The 21,531-nt window shown below is 41.0% G+C and overlaps 1 protein-coding gene across 4 annotated transcripts in view; it reads right to left on the bottom strand.

Annotated features, from left to right (window-relative positions):
* GRIK2 (glutamate ionotropic receptor kainate type subunit 2) overlaps window positions 1-21,531 on the bottom strand; it is a 441,474-nt gene that overhangs the window by 245,794 nt on the left and 174,149 nt on the right. For all 4 annotated transcript variants that reach the window (XM_080999936.1, XM_080999933.1, XM_080999935.1 and 1 more), the window contains exons 5-7: window positions 10,902-11,083; window positions 6,307-6,360; window positions 2,062-2,235 (exon numbers count right to left, since the gene is read on the bottom strand). In XM_080999936.1, the coding sequence (XP_080856062.1) occupies window positions 2,062-2,235; window positions 6,307-6,360; window positions 10,902-11,083 (410 nt within the window). The remainder of the gene's footprint in view (window positions 1-2,061; window positions 2,236-6,306; window positions 6,361-10,901; window positions 11,084-21,531) is intronic.

Here is a 21,531-nt window from a genome sequence, read left to right as displayed (position 1 = left end):
AGAGACTCACACAGACAGTACTGAGCTAAATGGATCAACAGTCTAACCTGGTATAGGGTTGCTTCCTATGTACTTTCTAATATAATGAGGCAGAACCAAACCTTTCTGGAATGCAGACATCAGAGAGCGTCATATGTTTCCTCATAAAAAGGGTGAGTGAATTGTAAACAAAGCACTTCATCTGACAACGACAAAGTGCAACTGGACTCCCTCTGCCCCCATGAGATGAATGGACAGTTCACATGAAAGAAACAGCACTGTTCCACTACAATGCATCTCATGTTAGCTCCCATATTGTTCTATAATGAAGAGCCAGGAGTGCAGGAGGAGCTCATCTGATTGTGGCTCCCTGGACTCCTTTCCCTGAAAGAGAGACCTACAGCTAGTAACAGGAGAATAATCCATAACTTGTGGCACAGCAAAGCCCACTGGCTGCTGCCACACTGTCAGCAATAGATTTGAAGATAAGCTTTTGATAGCCAAGAGGAACATCTAACAAAGCAACTTTGGAAATTCTCCCTTACACCACTGCCACCCTACTTGCCCAGAAAGCGCAAAACATTCATTACAGTGCAGCTGAATAGATGGACTCAGATGATAGCTCCTAGGAACCAATTAAAGGGGTTAACTGAGCCATGAGACTTCATAAACGAATCCAATTCCTTTTTTCTTTATTTCCTACTATAGCTCAGAGATAAAGCCAAGGGGAAAATGCATAAGCTCTAGAATCTTATATAGTGACAAATGACTGTGTTAGCACCACCAATAATGGGTCTTTCTTTCAGACACAAGGAACTGCGCCGAGATTCCTATTGCCTTACAATATCAGGAGAAAAAGAGAACATGAAATGTATAAGCAATATAAGCCCACTGCATTAAACAAATGGGAATGCTCCCAGTGTTGACAATGACCCTTTATCTAGTAAGCAAAAGTTTCACTTCCCCCCTGCTTTGCTTTCTTTCTTTCTTTCTTTCTTTCTTTCTTTCTTTCTTTCTTTCTTTCTTTTTGCAAATGTAGAGACTTAAATGCTAAATTACAAAATCTTACCCTCTTTCAAAAACCCAATGCAGCAAAGTATATACTAAGATTGAAAGAAGTCAAATCTAAAATAGAAGACTATGCCAATGTTTTGTCAGTGTGCGCATGTGTGAGGGTGCACCTATGTCCATGTTACCAGTGCAACCCCCATCAATCATTCACACCTATATTACACCTGGAGAAATATGATATTTCCTCCAGATAGCACATTCAGTGCTGTTGTGCTTATTGTGTGGAACGTAACCACAAGAGTTTCATGGCCATCTATTAGATATTTACTGTGATTTAAATGAAGGATGGATGAAAACTCTTCTGTTCCCTCATTGTCACCACCACAATATTTATGTACCCCTTAAGGAAGAGCCCAGCTTGAATTTTGAGAATGCTGCAAGGTGTGTGTGAAAGAAGGCAGCCCCCCTGGAAAATTGCTGGATCAGAGGCACCATTTTTTAATTCCATCACTCAGTGTCATTCCTGTGGAGCCTTCTAAGAAAAATAAAGGCAGCCAATACTTCTGTGCCCACATGCCAGTACTAAACCTCATCCTTCCAATCTTAGTAGTTTTGTTTATTTGTAGTCATCTGGCCATCACGAAAGTTTAACAGTATGAAAGTAAACCCCCATTTCACATCAATAGAAGTTAACTCAGACCCAGATAAATTACAACAGAAACTTAAAAGCCAAATTTTCCTGGCAGATTACATGAAGCCTCCTAAAAACAGATCCCACAACCCTCTTTTAAAATATATATGTACTACAATGAAATTCTAATCCTAGTATCTGGTGCTTCCACAACGAGTTGCATGATTCAGGCCAAACACTCTGATATATACTTCATGTGATTTGCTCAGCTTCACTTCTCAGATATCACAGACTGAGAGATGAGGCATCTTGTTGAAGAAAGCAAAATAAAGCATTGAGAAGGAAATGTGTAATAAAACCAAATATACAGCTAAAGGGAAGGTTGAAATTCTAAAACATTTGTAGGTCCACATGAACTAAACTGTAGATTGTGCTCCTACCGTCATAAATCCATCCAGCAAACCTGAATCAGGCTTTGGAGGTGCTTGTAATCGTTCCATGGACCACTTTTCAATGATGGATGCCACTTGGCTGTTTTCTGTATTCAAAATCCTGAATCCAGTCATGTTAACCCCACTATACCGATATGGCTCCACATCAAGAGCAAAGAGGTCCTGAAGGAAGAGAAGAAAGGATGGACATTTGTAGTTGCTATGACACATCCTGAATCTTTTCCATTCAAACAAGTATTTATTGCCCTCTCCATTGCAATTATGGTGACTTTAGAATAATAAACAGTGCTCAAAAAGTCCAGAATATTGTGCATTGAATTAATTGCCAACAACGTTACATGTACATGAAAATAAATGACTAATTTATACTGCTTCTGATTACCTACATCTGCACTGAGAGCCCAAACGAACCTGAATAGCTATTAACAATATGTGGAAAAGTCAAGCAAAGTCAGTGAGCTGCATACTCCATTGTTTACTAACATTCCATAAACCTGAATTAGGCAAACGTTAGGCTTTTCTGCTTTAATAAGCCTGTTTTCAGTGGTTTGTCAGATATCAGATATTATATCCAGGAAAATAATAGAAAGACCCAAGTTCAACAAATTTTCTCCAGTGCTAAAATCTACAAATTCACAAGCAGAACCATATTGCCCTTTTTTTGCAACATACTGCCACTCACAAGATTGTCAATTGTGTGAGGGAGAATACCTGAATAGGGCTACATACAGTGGTACCTTGGTTTACAACCATAATCTGTTCCGGAGGTCCATTTGTAAACCAAAACAGGTTGTAACCCAAGGCGCGCTTTCACCAATAGGGCCTCCAAAAAAAATTTGTTCGTAATCCTCCCCCCAAAAATGGGTTGTAATCCAAAAAAAGGTTGCAAACTGGGGCATGCACTTCCGGGTTGGACATGTTTGTAATCCAAAACTTTGCAAACCAAGACGTATGCAAACCAAGTAACTAGTTTGTTCAGCGTAGATATGGAAAACGGGTAACATATCAACAAAATAAAAAGAGAGCAGTGAAGGCACCTGCTTGATTTCAACAGGCAAGAATGTCCACTTCTATTAACTGGACAAAAATTTAGCCTTTGTATGGGAACTGTGAATTTTTACTTTTCATGCCAAAGACTGAAATTTTGTTACTAGTTTCTGAAGCAGCAGTGCTTTGGCAGGGATCAAACAAGATGCACTTATTTATTCAGTAAAAGGCAGGGAGAGACAGACAGACAGACAGACAGACAGACCAGTGCACACATGCACACAGAGAGAGAGAGAACGAGAGAAGGGACAGCAGTAGCGCCCCCCCCCCCAAGACAGTGGCATATGATTAATTGTTCATTGTTAATGCAAGAACCCAAGCTAATCTCAGAGATAGTTAACATTCCAAATTCCAATTAGAGTTTATAGTATCATTTTTCACAATGTGACTAGGTCACGTAGATGCTTCTTCTGGGTCTATGCTACAATGCACAGTGACTTTCCAAAACACTGAGCTGCCCTTCCACCTTTGTTTTAAGACACTATTTAGTTGGTGGGGGGGAGAGAAGAAGCAGTAAGAATTATACAGTATTATCACACAGCTGAAAAGTGCCAAGACCTAATTACCTATCTGGCAAGATATAGTCCAATCACACATTAATCTTCCAGTATGCATACCCACACTACCATATATAGTTTGACTTAGTCCATCTTCCTGACTATAGTCCATCTTCCTGACTATAGTGTTTTAGGAGGAGAGAACAGAAGTGAATGTGCAAAAGTGTCTAGTACTTCTCAATAACAATTTAAGAGATGGCATGACCATGACATGATAGGAAGTGGCAAATTTTCCCCACAGCATAGGGAAACAGGTTTGGCTAGGTGCAGAACTGCTTGAAATAATGCCCCAAAGTTCTTTTCCAACCCCCCTGACTTTTTAAATTTTGGGTGGCTTCCAGACTACCTTGGACAATAGCATAAATAATTATGTAATTTAAACACATTCCTGTTTACTCAAAACTATAATAAATATGCACAACAGTTCAGAGAATTAATGAGCTATTACATTAGGCTCCAAATCAATCATGGGAAAGTACACTTCCAAACAGCACAGCTAAACAGCGTGACTAGAAAATTTATTGGACACGACTTTCGCTGTGTCAGGTAAGAAGTAATTAATAAAGCAGAGGAGCCAAAAAGTGATAGAAGTTACATGGCTCCACTGAGCATAAAAATCTATCATCTCTTGGCATGTCCCAAATTATCCTCAGTTGTCAACTGCTGAAGTTTACATTCAATTCTTCAGGGGGGAAAACACCCACCCTCCCACCAGCCTGCTCCCGAGACCTAATTAGCAAATGGGGATATGTAATTAGTCCAGAAGTCTGATCCTGAAGTGCAGAACTTTTATGGCATGTTTATTTTATTATTTATTCGATTCATTTATGGGTTGGCCTGGCCCCTTGCTCTTTCTTCGAAGGAACTCAGAGAGACAGACTTCCAGCAAGCCAGTTTACTAGGCTTGGTCCAATCAGCCATAGAACTGCCTTCTTGCCATTATTTTGGGCTTAACCGCTGGATCACTCGGGATCTCCAGCAGGAACATCCAGAAGAAATCTGTGCCGATAAAGTATGCAGCAGACGGCTGACATTTACAGCAGCAGCAGCAGCAGCAGCATCTGAAAGTGGCTCATTTTGAAATCCACTTTAATCTCCTAGGCTTCTCTCTCCCCTCCACTCTGCCTCTCCTCCACAGACATATCAAAACCAACAAATGCTGCTTGACAGCAGAAGGCTGCTAACTGGAATGAGGATGCATGTCCCTTTCTAGTCTTCTCATTCTTTCCACACAATACAAGCCTCATTGGGTGCATGGGACTATGAGCTGCCTTTTGCCATTGGTATCTCTTCCTCACGACTGTCTACATTGACTGGCAGCGACTCTCCAAGGTTTCAGGTGGAGTTCCTCCCAGCCCTACCTGGAGAGGCAAGGGAATGAAGTTTCCACATGGAAAGCAGATGCTCTACCACTGAGCAATGGCCCTTCCCCACACAGGAAGGAATGCTCCATCGGACACTCTGGATGCAGGCAGAATTTCAGGTTTCAAATGTGAAAACCCTTTGAATGGATCTAGAAACTATTGCAAAACTTTCAGGATTGCTGTTCTGTTTCCTATTGTTGTTGTTGTTTAGTCGTTTAGTCGTGTCCTACTCTTCGTGACCCCATGGACCAGAGCACGCCAGGCATTTCTGTCTTCCACTGCCTACCGCAGTTTGGTCAAACTCATGCTGGTAGCTTCGAGAACACTATCCAACCATCTCGTCCCCTGTCATCCCCTTCTCCTTGTGCCCTCAATCTTTCCCAGCATCAGGGTCTTTTCCAGGGAGTCTTCTCTTCTCAGGAGGTGGCCAAAGTACTGGAGCCTTAGCTTCACGATCTGTCCTTCCAGTGAGCACTCAGGGCTGATTTCCTTCAGAATGGATAGGTTTGATCTTCTTGCAGTCCATGGGACTCCAAGAGTCTCCTCTGTTTCCTATAATGTATATCTATTAAAAGCCTAACAACTGCAGTTTTCTGGTTGTTTGTGAGCTCCAAGTCCTGCCTGTATGTTGGTGAGTTCCTCTAAGGGTGTGGGGCAAAAACTGGAATGCAAGAAAGCTAGAATGCAGATTTTTGGCACGATCTCATTATGACTTAGGGAGGCAAATGGTTAGAGACTTTCCTCCGTGCTCCTGTCTATTCTTTCAAGTGGCTACCAGGTTTACAAAGGGGACCAAAGCTATTCCTATTCAGATAGAACTTTCCCCCATCTAATTACAAGAGCCAAAATACAACAAGCTGTCTAAAAACCGGAAATGTTCCCAGGTGTTGACAAACATTTTTTTATTGCAAAACAAATAGGATCAAACAAGTCTCCTCCAAAAAGAAGGGAGAAGTGATCTGCTCATTCTGAACTGCATGCTGTGTGTTTCTCCAGAACAAATAACTGTCTGCAAAACTGTAAAATCAGTTCTGCCCTCCAATTTCGTCGCAAGGAGTGTCAGTTTTCCAGAATAATACTTATGAACATTAATTAAACCATCCTCCAGAGCTTCCGCTGCAACTTATCAAAATCAAGAGGAGAAAACACTCAGTACTTCTTTCTCTTCTGTTCCTGAGAGACCACTTTCACTTTGTCAAGCAATATAATTAAGAAACCAAAGGCCTTTGTCTGAGACCGCCAGCAGATTCCTATAAGCTACTTACCAATGTGGTAAAGATGTAATGATAGTATTCTGTCATCATTCCCATTGCTAAAGCCTAAAGGAAAGGGGGGGAATCAAACACACACATTATTATTATTATTTTAAAGTTACATAACATTGCTTTTAATATTTCTAAGGTTACACATAGCATTGCTTTTAATCACACCTATATGAATAATGAAAGGCTTTTTGAAGAATACCATTGGGATGAAACTATAGGGCTGGAATCATATTAAAATTAGGTCAAGCAAATCATTCCTTAGCAGTTGGAGCAGATTACTTGCTATTAAAGGAATTTATGAAGCAAATCTGCTGATAGAAAGATTATTAGCGAACTGTTTAGGGCTGCAAATGTGAAAGAAGCTTACAGTTTTACATATTAATGGGAGCTTTCAGTTGCCAACCAAAAATCTGAATCGAGAATGGTTCCATTAATTGTATTTATTATACGTCTTCACCAGAAAGGATACGTAATGAGAAAAATGTAGAGTTACTCCAAGTGAACAATATTACTCAATTAAAAGGGAGGTTGAAGGCTGGCAGCAAACACAGAACACTTCAACACCCTACCCCACAAGCAGCACTTAAGCTTCAAGCACTGCAGGCACATTTTTAAAGCATTGATGGCTCATATAAAGCACCAGGGCTACTTTCCAACTCCCCGGTGTTATTTCCAAATCTTTCTAAGCAGCACATCAGCTTCAGCTGTGCAGTTTAGATTTTCCATAATCATTTCTCGGATTAATAAGTGAGACTGAATCTAATGTTGCCGTGGTCAGAACTAACTTCCTTCATCCACCAAGATGGTGTCATGTAGACAAATGGATGAAAATAAGAAGAGCTATTGTGAATATATGAGCTAAATTGAAGCTAAATAAATCTGTAAAGAGGTACACAAAATAGCGCTGATGAGTCTTGAATGACAAGAATCAGGAAGGCACCTTGCTTCATCCCTGTGACTGAGTCACACCTTCTCTCTGCAGTGTTTTCCCTCCGCGGGGCAGACGGGCAAAACAGAGAAGAATGCCTGAAAGATCACCAAACAGGGCAGCTCCTCAGAGGAATTAAGGCTGTTCTGTTCAATCAAACAGAAGCACAAAGAACAGCCTATTTCAGGCCTTGTTTATCAAAAGAGAACACTGATACAACAGGGCAGCACTTTCAGCCCTGCTGCCAAAGTCCTGTGGTTCTTACTTCATTAGTTTAGGTTGAACACCTTCACAGCTCCCTGAGGCTCCCTGCTGCAGCCTAAACATGTGAGAATCTGGGGAAATTGGTGTGACCTCAGAGGCTGGGGCTAAAAGCATATCCCTGAAGCCTCACTGTACCCATCTTCTTTGTTTGGTAAGTAATCATAGAATTGTAGAGTTGGAAGGGACCCTGAGGATCATCTGATCCAACCCCCTGCAATTCAGGAATATGCAGCTGCCCCATACAGGGTTCAAACCTGCAATCTTGGTGTTATCAGCACCACGCTTTGTGGCTAATAACTTTAATCTTCTGATATGGATTTTTAAGAATTAAGAGGAAGGGTTGAAAAATCAGCATCTAGGACTGCTACACAGTGATGGGAATGTACACCACATATAGATTAGGGGTAGGGAAGTCTATTCCATTTTGTATCCAAATCCCAGAGTGGGCTTCATTCTCCATTACAAACATGCAAGTGCATCAGACTGCCACTTTCTGGCTCTTAAGCTACAGCAGATGGAAAGGGTAATGTTCTCACCTACCCACATGGGTAGGTGGGCTAGAGGTAAGACGCAGTCCAGTCATACCCCAGGCACACATTAGACCTCTGGCTCACAAGCCTCTTAAGATTTCAACGGAGAAGGCGAGGTCAGGAAAGGCTGCTAATTTGCTTGCTTTGAGATTCCAGAGCAAAGTTGTAGCAGAATTTTTGCATCTTTCTCCCCACATCAAAGACCTTGGAGCATGAGAGGGGGCAACTCAGAGTAGGCATTTATACTATGCCACCTCATGCTCCAAGGAAGTCAAGGAAGAGAGCAGTGTTTGTTCTTCTCTTTTCCTACACCAGAGGCTTGGGGGAATGCAAGGCTTGGTTCTAGACAACACCACTGAGTCTTAAAGGCAACTTGCATAAGATGTGTGAAAATAAATAGGAGTATTAAAATGCAACCGCCTTCATCTGGTCCTTTGCCAGCTGAATGCATTGCAGTGCTCTTCATTGCAAAATATATGTAGCATGGATTCAGAATATGAAACTCTCATCATGCTGTTACACACATAATCAACTCAAATACGGGTGGCAAGGTATGGGGGCACTTTGCATATCAGTGCCGAAGCCTAATTTTTAAAAAGACACAGACACTTGTGTTATTAAATGAACTAGAGTGCTTCAAGTATCAAGAGGGAAAGAAAAGAAATATTTAACAAAATAATTCATATGCAAAAAGTGCACTCCTAAGAAAAGTAAATCCATGGCTGCATATATTCAAGTCAATGTTCCTGATCTGCTCAAGGAAGTAGCCTGAGAATTGGTTTTGTATATTTGGAGCATTAGGCAGAACAAATCCTTGCCATTAATAAGCAAGATGGGAAAGAGATAATTCAGCAAAGAAAATCTTTTTACTGTGTAAAGGAGATGGGAGTGATAAAGCCAGGGTTCCACTTTGCTCTAATACTTATATAGTACAGGGCTGTTTTTGCTGACAGAGAAACTAATAAAAGCCACAGTTGCTGCTCACCTACAACCTATTGGTCCATTATAAATAATGCAACTTGGCTGATGGACTAACTTATTGTTCAGGTTGCTGGGTTTTTAGCTAGCACAAAACTAGTAAACACTCTGGACTCAAGTGTTTTAAAGCGTATGAATATTCAAACGACATCAGCAATTTTTGTTGCACTTTTAGGCTGCAATCCAACAAAAGTATGGCTTTGATCTTAACTTTTTGATCTGTGAACAGAGGCAGAACCACTGAGAGGATCCCTTCCATGAGCACAATTCTCCTCCCATGAACAGACTAAAAAGTTAAGATCTCACCTGTATTTATGAACACAAGTAAGACCAGGGGACAGAGGAGACAAAGTAAGTTTTCATTAGTTTCCATCTCCACTGCTCAGGTGGTTGAACAATGGCAGTCTCCAAACAAAAGCTTCAAGGAAAGGAAAGGTGCACATATTTACCCACCTCTTTGCAAGATACAAACTTCTGTGCTAGAGCAGACTACCATGTCCAATAAATGAGATATCATAATAAAACCAAGGTAATGCACATTTTGTGAGTTTGTGAATAACTATTTTGTAGAAAACACCAAGACTTAGGTTGACACGTGACTCAGACCCAGCCCAAATAAATCTGTCCTGCTAATTTGAATGAAGAGCTTAAGGTTTACATTGCTCTCCTCCAGCAGTGTCACTCACTTCAAGCCCAGGTGGAAATAGTTCTGCCTTCTAGTGGGCAAGTCAGTATGGGATCCAGTTCACCAATGTCATGGTGTGGACCTGTTTTCGAAAACACCCTTACCACATACAAGGCACTCTGGAGCCTGCACATGTCCCAATATTGGATCTATATTAAAGACCATAATACTTTCTCAGTGCTTTTAGGTTCTGACCTCCTAGAAATGTTCTCCTCTTCACTTGGAACTCTCTGTGGTGCCAACATTTTAAAGTACTGCTGTTGTTATGATGTGACTGGGGAGAGGTTCTTGGTGAACGCTGACCACATCCAAACAGATGAAACTGTGGAGTGCAAGCAATCTGACCACACCAATTTAGATATATTGAAGCTTTACATAACAACGATCGGAAGAAGAAGAGGTGAAAATAAATCAGGAGGTTTTACTCTAGGGTAGCAGCCTGCCAGACTAAAGTAAACAATCCACGTTATTAGAATACTTCTGGTAGCATATAGAGGCACCTTTCCTGTATATTATGGTTTGGAATTCAAGAGCCATTTGAGGAATGAATGTTTTCCTTTTCCCTTGGTTTGCTTTTGGCATGGGTTTAGTGCAGGGACAGGAAACCATATATTTGTTTCTTTGCTTTCTTACTTTTATATCACACCTTTATATTGCAGTCTCCTATCCAGGCATAGATCCAGACTTCAACAAAGTGGTGGCCTCATGTGCCATCAGACTGCACCCTGGAATGATTGAGAACTACATTCCCTCTGGGGCAACCTGCTGGGGTCCATATACTAATCAATAGATGGGGCAGAAGACACATGGGGCACCAAACCAAAGGTGGCTCAGGCTACTCTCTTTTCTGCCACCTCTGTCGGCTGTCTTTCTGATTCTCTCCCCACCCACACACACTATCGCTCTCAACTGCTCCCCACCCAGCAGGCTGCTGGAGGAACAATAGACTGCTCTTTCCAGAGGTCTGAACTAATCACTGACAGAAGGCTTTTGAAATTAGGGCAAGGGCTTCATGAAATTAAGTAGAGGGCCTTGTGCAGCACTAGGGGCCACAGGCTGACCATTCCAGAGTCAATGTTTCATGTGCCGTGACAATAACTCTAGTTACTGCTAACTGGGTTCCATCATCATAACCAGGTTTCCCAAGCCTTCGCTTCAATACCGTCTCTGCCTTATCTTAGTGTTGTATTTAGGAAAGGGGTGTAATTACCTGTTTCAAAATGCCTGCTGCCATTTCATGACTGCAGTCAAAGATGACGTGGAATTCCTTGCCTCTTTTCATCTCCTTGAGCAAGGGCTTTGCATCCTTTGTGTCAGCTGGTAACTGGCGGATTTTTAGTCGCAGGTTGTACCGCGATGGAGCCTTAATAAGCTCTTGCAATCGAATGAGACCTTTTCAGCAGAAAAAGAGACAAAGGAGACCCAAGGTTAAGTTGTTGAAGCGAAAATATGATCTTGTAAGAGCAGCCAGATTCCCCCCCCCCTTTTTTATAGCTTTTACACATTCAAATTTTCCTCCTTTTTGCATTCACTAGCATGTGAATATGGAAATTCATGTTTAAAAATAAAATCCCAACTCCAAGCAGCTTCTCTGCCTCCTTCTTTCCTAATATTGATAGACAGTAAGCAGCCTGAGTTCGGATTACCTTCTCAGATATGGACAAATCTTCCTTATCTGGGAGTTAGGGCATTTTCTACTAAAGAATACGTAGCAATCCTCTAATTCACTTATACCAGTCTGCTACACTAATAGTTTGTAATCACACTAGTTACTCTAAGAGACTATTCTATCTGGTTTTACATGCAGCTTTGGTTTTGTAGACCAGCATGGACATTCACACAAAAAATCTGCACCGGTGTTCTAAATCAGTCATGGGGGTTGCCTCATTCACTACAGTCATTCATTCATTAAGTTCTGCATGGAAGGAACTTCAGTCAACCCTGTCATAACGTATTAAGAGGTCTTATCATGTAGATTGACTCTTTTGAGTGGAAAGCTTCTATGCCAACATCTCTCAGGAAGGTGAGGCATTTGCATGGGCAATCAAAATAGTAAGCCTCTTTACACAGATTACACTAGTCACAAGGACCCCTTGCCATGGTGTGTGTGTGTGTGTGTGTGTGTGTGTGTGTGTGTGATGATCCATAACAGCAGCCAGAATGATTAATCAGGTCTTAGCAAAAAAAGGCATATGATGCATAGTAACAATGCTATAGTATAAGGTGGGGTCATGCAAAAACAAACACTATATTCATATTGCTTAATTCAAAGTATTGTATTCAAAGTATTTGCTTTTGTCTATGGTTTATGTGCATAGTGAAAAAACATAATATATATATAAAAAATAAGTCTGAATTACTTAAATTTGAAATGTCACTGTTTCTATGCCTATAGGTCAAAGTATAAGTCTACTACGGATTGTTACTCTGTACAGATGATACTCTGTACAGATGTCTCTATTTTTGAAAATGATCAAAATCATACCAGATGAATGTGAGAAATGGCTGAAAAAGATTTTTGTTTTAAAAAAGAAATATGGTATATATTCACCACAACACTCTTAACAGATTTTAGCACCCATTTGCTTTTACTATTTTGAAAAAAAATAAGCATGACTGTCCAGGGCACTGAAAACTATTTTTAGCTCACACCTAAAAAAATAAAAAAGGCAGGAAAAAAGGTTTTCACACTAAGCTGCACAGATTTTTTTTTACCACACAGGTTTTTAGAGCAAAATGCTAGCGGGAGAAAATCAGGAAAGTTATGTGAAAGAATTCAGCCCATGTTATCTGAAAGCACTTTAGCAAGTTTACAATACAATGGATTTGAAGTGGTCTCAGTCCAGTTCCTAGTATAAGTGCTTTCACACTTCAGTGAGCCTAGAGCTAACCATTAGACATAACCAGACATACTTTTTAAAAAAAGAAAGAAAGAAAGAAAGAAAGAAAGAAAGAAAGAAAGAAAATCAATCAAGAGAAATCTCAAGCTATAGCTTAATGCAATCCATGTAGTCATTGTCATGGCCATTGGCGATATACAATAAGATCTACTGACTACTGAAATCCATGTAGGCAAGTGCTGGGGCACTTTTCTTGAACAAAGATGGACTGATCAAGGTGGTTCAGGAAAGTGAGCCCAGACCCTTCAAGTGTCTCTATTTTCCAGGGACAGTCCTGGATTTACAGAAGCCGTCCCAGTTTCTGATTTGATCCTGGAATGTCCCACTTTTCCTTTAAAAGGTAAAGGTAAATGACCCCTGACAGTTAAGTCCAGTCGCAGATGACTCTGGGGTTGCGGTGCTCATCTCGCTTTACAGACCAAGGGAGCCGGCGTTTGTCTGCAGACAATTTTTCCGGGTCATGTGGCCAGTATGACTAAGCCGCTTCTGCCACAATGGAACACCAGCACCAGAGCAGTGCACGGAAACACCATTTACCTTCCTGCTGGAGCAGTACCTATTTATCTCCTTGAACTTTTTGGCATGCTTTTGAAATGCAAGGTTGGCAGGAGCTGGGACCGAGCAACAGAAGCTCACCCCATCACAGAGATTCGAACCACGACCTTCTGATTGACAAGCCCAAGAAACTCAGTGGTTTAGACCACAGCGCCACCCGCACCCCTCACTTTTCCTTAGGACGTCCCTATTTTCATAGGAGAAATGTTGGTGGGTATGGAGTTATCTGATCCCTGAGCCATCTGAAGGCAGCCCTCTATAGGAAAGTTATTTAATGTTTAATGTTTTATTGTGTTTTTCTATATGTTGGAATCTGCCCAGTGTGGCTGGGGCAACCCAGTTAGATGGGTGGGTTACAAATATCATCATCATCATCATCAAATAGGACGTTCCTATTTTCATCAGAGAAATGTTCTTCAATTTGAACCTCCTGTTCCTACCAAGGGATTCACTTAACTTTTTACAAATACTCTCAATCCTAAGCATAGTGGAAGTAATGGAACAAATCAGAAGATCTATTGTGTGTAAAATAGGAGGAACTTACACATACTGCCGAAGTAGCAGGGAGCATTTGTTGGTATCATATCTGGCCTTCCAATAAACCCTACACACGCTATTTCTGCACAATCTCTGGGGTTCTAACTGGCACTGCCTGAGGCTTCTTCTACCCCTATTGTTCCCACGCAGTTCCTGTTGCTCAAGGCCCGTATTACTCAAAGAACATGGTACTGTTATCTGTAAAATCCCCTGCCTACTGACATATTAAACTCACTCAATCCCAAGAGTCCCTTCAGTCAACAGCATTCCCACTCCCAAACAGCCGGGAGTTATGCTGTCTTGTATTGCTGCCATAATTCTACAGGTAATAGATTCAATTATTTTACCACAATATATTTTCTAACTGCAGAGCTAAAAACAATGTATAATTCATCCACAGTAACAGGTTAGAGGAATGAGAGACTGTGAAATGGGGAGGGAAGGAGGTGGAAGTGTTACAACATATGCAAGAGCTTTTTGTTAGAAATATAACATCAATTTAGATGATTGCTTGACTACAAAGACTTTAAAAACCCTGGGGTAGAAATCCCCTCGAAAATTAAAGTAGCACTTTTAACTAGACTGAAGTAAGAGGTTGTAAAATACCATTTTAAATTCCAGAGGGGAAATAAATGGCTGCATATTTGATAGGGAGAATTACTATAAGAAAAATAAAATGTACCCTTGTAAGATGAATTGCCGCTCCAAAATCATTTTTTAAAAACAGGTTAGAAAGAACAGCTGCATAGAACAGGGGTCTGTTCCCTGCCATTGTTTCACCATATGTGTCTCTTTCTGACCCTTTAAATAAGCTGTTCCTCCTCTTTAGGAGTAACTGTGCTTTCAGCTCTACAGCTCAATGGTTAGAAAAATGTGTGAATGGTAGCTCTTTTCAGAAGCTACCATCAATTTGACTTTAAGGAGAAATAGGAGGAGCAGTTTGCAAGCACTCCAGCTGGCAGCTTCTTCTAAAGAGATCAATCACATCACCTCCTCTTCATGCTCTACTTCCGCCAGCCCTGGGAAACAAGCATCCCAAATTTGCTCCAAATACCCAGGTCTCCTGTTCAGCAACCTTACATGCCACAGCCATGCCACCTGGCCAGCCTGTCAAGCTATTTATCATTCTCATTAATGCTGTACAAGAATATTTCACATACAACAACGGGCTGCAAACAAAGTTGCATTTTTCTGCTCATCTAAAAGCCATTTCTGCACCAGTTAAGTAAAAGTGTTACATGAAAGACGGACTACCTATGGCCCTCCAGTTCTTGTAGGACTCCAAATCCCATCAGCCCAACCAACATGGCCAATGGTCAGGGATGATAGGAGCTGTAATCCAGTAACACATGGAGAAGCATAGGTTCCTCATCCTTGATATATGTGCCCCCCTGTGATTACTGGATTGATTGTTTTATATATTGGGGGTAAGGCATAGTTTTTGCTGTTAAATCTCATAAAACTGGTCCATAACTAAATGTACACACACATGTCTTTACAGGAGAGGAAACTTTGACCAACTGTAAAATAGTTAGACTTCCCAAATTGATGAAACAGTTTTGGCTAGTACAAGAATCAGCAACAGATGGACATGTTTATTGTCACTCAAGAAAGCCAAACTAAATGCAATGGGGAAGTCATACTGTGTCTGCCCCATTCACAGAAAAAGCAGAACTGCAGGATGCACCAGGGGTGGGAAACCTTTTGGCTACCCTGGTCAGATCCTTATCAGAATTCGTCTAATGAGATTGCCTACCTGTCAGTCAACTGACATCAGTTGACGGTCAGTCAACTGACATCACAATGACTTCAAGACATGGCTAAAATGAAGGGTTCCCCCCCCCCTTCATTTTAGCAAAGGATTCTGACACAAACCCCTTCCTGAATCAGTGTATCTTACTTAGTTACATTAGTACACTAGTCAATAAAAAGGAAGAGGAAAAGGGCAATGATTTATAATTATCTATACACCAATTTCTACGTGGGACAAGAAGCTACAGTTAGACCTGGATATGGAACAACTGATTGGTTCAAAATTGGGAAAGGAGTACGACAAAGGCTGTATATTGTCTCCCTGTTTATTTAACTTATATGCAGAATTCATCATGCGAAAGGCTGGGCTGGATGAATCCCAAACCGGAATTAAGATTGCCGGAAGAAATATCAACAACCTCAGAAATGCAGATGACACAACCTTGATGGCAGAAAGTGAGGAGGAATTAAAGAACCTTTTAATGAGGGTGAAAGAGGAGAGCGCAAAATATGGTCTGAAGCTCAACATAAAAAAAACGAAGATCATGGCTACTGGTCCCATCACCTCCTGGCAAATAGAAGGGGATGAAATGGAGGCAGTGAGAGATTTTACTTTTTTGGGCTCCATGATCACTGCAGATGGTGACAGCAGTCACAAAATTAAAAGACGCCTGCTTCTTGGGAGAAAAGCAATGACAAACCTAGACAGCATCTTAAAAGGCAGAGACATCACCTTGCCGACAAAGGTCCACATAGTTAAAGCTATGGTTTTACCGGTAGTGATGTATGGAAGTGAGAGCTGGACCATAAAGAAGGCTGATCGCTGAAGAATTGATGCTTTTGAATTATGGTGCTGGAGGAGACTCTTGAGAGTTCCATGGACTGCAAGAAGATCAAACCTATTCATTCTGAAGGAAATCAGCCCTGAGTGCTCACTGGAGGGACAGATCCTGAAGCTGAGGCTCCAATACTTTGGCCACCTCATGAGAAGAGAAGATTCCTAGGAAAAGATCCTGATGTTGGGAAAGATTGAGAGCACAAGGAGAAGGGGACGACAGAGGACAAGATGGCTGGATAGTGTTCTCAAAGCTACAAACATGAGTTTGACCAAGCTGCAGGAGGCAGTGGAAGACAGGAGTGCCTGGCGTGCTCTGGGGTCACGAAGATTCAGACATGATTAAACAACAACAACAACATACACTAATTTGGAGTTAACCATATCCTACGTATCAGCCAGCAGATATTATCTTTTCTGGGCTGTCATTAGAAAGCAATACACAAAACGTTCTTAAATCTTAGCTACCATATGTTCACAGATCTTGATTACCATATATTAACTATCAGTTGAATCTTAGAGAAGTCTCCATAGACTTTATTTGACTATCATCTTCCATTTGTAAAAAGACTGCAAGAGGTTCTTTTTTTAAAAAAAAAAAAAAAAGCCTCTTGGGGAGCATCTAACATAATTAATTCAAGGCTGTGGGAAGTTATCTAATGTGTTTTAAAGTTGAAACTTAGACAAGAAAAAAGCAGAGAAAGACGGTGACGCAGAAGATAGGGAAGAACAGAGTTGGCAGAGAGCAGAAGAACATAGCAAGAGAGTCAAGCCATTGGTCCATTTACCTCAGTTCTGTCTATAGTGATTGGCCAAAGCTCCCCAGCATGGATGGGGAACATTTTCCACCCTGAGGGCTGCATTCTGTTCTGGGAAATCATCCAAAGACCACACACCAGTGCATGGTGGGGCAGAAGTGGAAATGAGCAGAGCAATGATTGCAAATTTTACCTTTGTAGGATAGGCTAATTTCTACAGACATTCATGCAGCCCTCCCTGTTCTCCATCCAGACATGCAAGAGTTCAAGGATGTTCCAGGCAGGCAAGCACATCCAGGGTGTGAAGCCGGCCAGCTGGAAGGCTGCTGCTGCTATTGCTGCACATGCATAAATTGGAAGAAGAATTTCTCCAAAAACAACCTCAGCAACAGCTAAAGCAAAGTACACCAAGACATGACGAGAGTTGCAAGTTCTCCATATAATACACAGTGAATGCTCAGCTAATGTCCATATCCAGGTAAGACTGTTCATATCTCCTAGCTCTACCTGGACATGCTGGGAACTAAACAAGGGACCTTTGCACACAAAGCTTCTGTTTTACTATTTATACTTGGCAAGAGGGATCTCAGCTGTCTGGTTTCCAGAGAACAGCCATGGGGAGATTTGGGCCTTTCATTCTGGAAGTATTAGCTGTGGTGTCCTCTTATGAATGAGCAGTTGTTCATACAGATCACCCCACCCCAACTTTAAATGTGAGGCAGGCCTTTTCATCCCTTGCACTTACACAGGCTTTGGAATTCTTTTGTATAGCAGGCACACTTGGTCATTATTCTCCCAGCCTTCTGGAAATATTAAAATTATTTTGCTTTGGAGACCTGGGGGTGGCGGTAGGGTGTGTAGGTAGGTAGAGAGCTTGTGCTTTTCTCAGTCAAGTTCTGTCATTATGATTGCTTTTTATTATATTTGATCTGTGTTTGGAGTTTGCTCTTTTTTGGAATGCTACTTTTTTGTGGCAGCAGGAAAGTGGGTTACAAATATAATATAATATATAATTCATACAAGGTTATTGATAGTCACATAACTCCCAGGAAGAACAGAGTGAAGCTATAAAAATGCAGCCTACAACACAGAAATGTTGCGCTTAATATCACGCCTAGCAGCAAACATACACAAGACGAAAGCCAATTCATCAGATATCCCGTCTGGGAATAACTGTATTGGGGGCAACAAATAATACAACAAGGTGAAAGATTACAAGGGAGCAGAAGGAAATGGAATACCGCATTGAAAGGAGCAGGATGAATGGAACAAAGCAGAAGAAATATCAGCAGCAGAGTCAACAATCATGTATTCTCAATAACAGAGAGCATATTGTAATGCAAAGCAATTCTATACGTGATGACAGGAGTGCTCTGTGTTGAAAAACAGAGCTGCCCTAGCAATGTATAAAGAAGGAAGAGGGGATCTGATTTGAAATTGCAAAAGGGGTATGCAAGTTGCAAAACCTCCCCATTGTCTATGGTTCACATCTCTACTGTACTTTCCCTTAGATGGTTTCCAGCCAGGCCAAATTATTTCTAGTATTAAAGTTCGGCTGAGGGGATAAGTGCTTGAGGATACCTGTGGTTAGGTAAGACACTGTAGAGAGGAGAATCTGTTCTCTTCACTATGCACCCCTTTCAGTGTTAAAATCAGACCTTCATTCCTTCTTTCGATAAGAATGGGACATTAAACAGGCAACATTACATGCATATGTTGGATGATTACTTAACTGGACTGAGGGCTTAACATGCCCCCCTCCTAATCCATTATTTTATGTATAAACTGACTGAGCATGTGCCTGTGGAGATGCTATAGCAAAATCGGTCTTGACAGTAAAATATATGAGGGCTGTTAACCAAATGTATGTTGTGAAAACTGTTCCCTAAACTGCCAAATGTTGAGGATGAGGATTTATCACTATGCAGCAAAAAGTGGTGCAGAATCCCAATGAGAACGTTTTCAGGCACAGAAGTTGATGGAGGGGAAACAGTGATCTTCAGAGTGGTTGGCATCCATGTGCAGAACAGCTGACTGCACGAGGAGGGGGCGCGCGAGAGGGAGAGAGGCCAAAGTCATCTGTTACTGTGACTGCAAGAAATAAAATCTCCCGAGATCTCTGTTTCCAGAGTTTATGTATTAAAAAAGAGGGAGGAAGCACCTGAAATAATTCAGTCTCAGCAAACCTGCACATTAAATTTATAGTCCCAGTTAAATGAATATTGCATATTCTCTAAATGAATGATAAAAACTAAAAGCTGGAATGTGGACTGTGTGGCAGCATACTGAACATATTTAATTAATTTGCAACCTATTATTTGATTTGTTTAATACTAGTGGGGAGTTCCGGGCACTGCCTGGGAATTGTTAGAAATCAAAAATATATTGTTGTTTTTAAATGGGTAGTATAATTTGGTGACACTATCTCAAGAGGCAGCCCAAACTATGTCAAGAAACAGGCTCAGACACATCAAAGTGATGTTTCAGTCCACCATCTTCAATCAAAATGGCACCTGGCACCTGAATGTCAATGAAGAACGCCCACCCTCATCTCAGGAACCCTCATACCAGGTTTAGCAATGATATCTTGAGAGGCTGAGGCAACCCAGTCAGATACAAGGGGTGTAGATAATAAAATTATTACCATTATTATGATGATGATTATTAGGCACGTGAGCATCTAGAAAACAAACGGACAAACCGCTTTCCAAAATATATACTATAATATAGTTTGGTGGGCTTTGTCTTTAGTTTGGAACAGTCCTAAAATACAGGTGGGTGAACAGTGCTTCCAGAGGCAAGTGGGTAGAATGGGGCGGGAAAACACTCCCCTCCCTGCTAGCAAGGACCCCTTTACCCCAAGTGGTGGTGGGCTTCCTTTCCCTAGGGGCGGACTTTGGTAATAGCCATCCTGAGTAAGGACAACATTGCTGCAGTCATCCACCAGCTCAGAGGTTGAGTCCTCTGCAGTATCTTCATCTCCCAAGCCTGATAGAGGTCAACAATCAGATGAGCTCCCTTTAACTACTTAGCCAGCTCCTCTAGGGAGGTAGAGTCAACCATAAGACACACCCTGTCAGCCTATGAAAGGATTCTGCTTCCTGCAGAAGCAGACAATGTATTTCCTGCAGACAATGTATTTCTACAGCTATGAAAGCAGGACACAGCTTCACTCAATGGAGCTATCCCAGTTCCTGCTTTTCTTTGACCTTTGCCTAAAAGAAACTCTGAATGGACTTTCCCTGTCTTGATCAGCACTTGCCTGCTGTGACTTGATCTTGTTGACTTTTAACTGAACTTTACTTGTTTGATCTGACCTTGCCTTTTGTGCCTTGATTTCACCTGTGAGTCTCAATTGCCCTTACAAGAGATTAACTGTTGGGTTATACTAGCTAGACTGACTTAGAGAAATGTGTGACATTAAAGATACACACACATTTGAACAGTAATATAGTGCCCTATTTAAGTTGCATATGATCTTTTTCCTTTACGTTATCCGGCTGAGCATCATCCCCCCGCCCCCTCACAATATTCCAGCTAAAGACTTTTGATGTCAAATCAGTGTCTCTGGCTTCATGGAGTCCCATATAATATTTTTAGGGGAAACAAAATATGCTATACTTCAACAGTCAGAACCAGAACAATACACCCTTTCCATGATCTCACTTTAAAAGGCAATTCCTGACACAGGCAATTCCTGACACTATTCAGCTGCATGAGCTTCTTATTCTTTACTTTCAGAACAATCAGTCAGGCTTCTCCTTCCATAAGAGTCTCAATGAACTTCACATGATTTATGGGGATAAAAAAGCAGAATATTTAAATGTAAGTCAAATTAATGTTCACAGTCATGACAGATTCTTAATGCAGAGACGCTAAAGCCATCAAAACAATAATTAAAATATAAATTTTCTCTGCTTTTTAACACTGAGAAACAAATACAGTTAAACAATACTGAACTAATAAAACAATAGCTTTCCATTAAAAGGAAGGCACCATGCAGTAATTAGCTCTAGCACATAATTACTAATTGTGTTTGCCCTTGGCATTATTGCATAGGTCACTTAAAATATTCTGTACTGAGAGGGTACAAAGCTACATGATACCACCCAGAATCAATATCCTCACACCCTACAAAATGGATTGGAAAGTGTTATTTACTAATAGTGTGTTTTACAGTGCCTTTGGTTGAATGCCAAAGTCATTTGGGAGAGGTAAAGGTCTGAGTTCTTTGTGAAATGAAAATGTCATACACATACACACACCTTTTTTTAAATAACAAAAAAACACCGTTAACATTTATATTTAGGCTTCTACCAGCATAAATTGCTTTTTGCCAATACCATCTGTAGATTCATAAGAGATGCTTTCTGCCGTATTGAGTTATTATTATTGTAATTCATGTCTTTCTAACTAGACTGCCCCTGGGCTGATTCAAGATGCAACAGTAATTGTGAAATATTTTTCCCCATCAATTTTGAACGTAGTGATCTTATGAAAGAA

This window comes from Podarcis pityusensis (genome assembly GCF_964106645.2).
Source record: "Podarcis pityusensis genome assembly, chromosome: 3".
NCBI classification, from domain to species: Eukaryota; Metazoa; Chordata; class Lepidosauria; order Squamata; family Lacertidae; genus Podarcis; species Podarcis pityusensis.
This window is presented reverse-complemented; position numbering and strand designations above follow the sequence as displayed.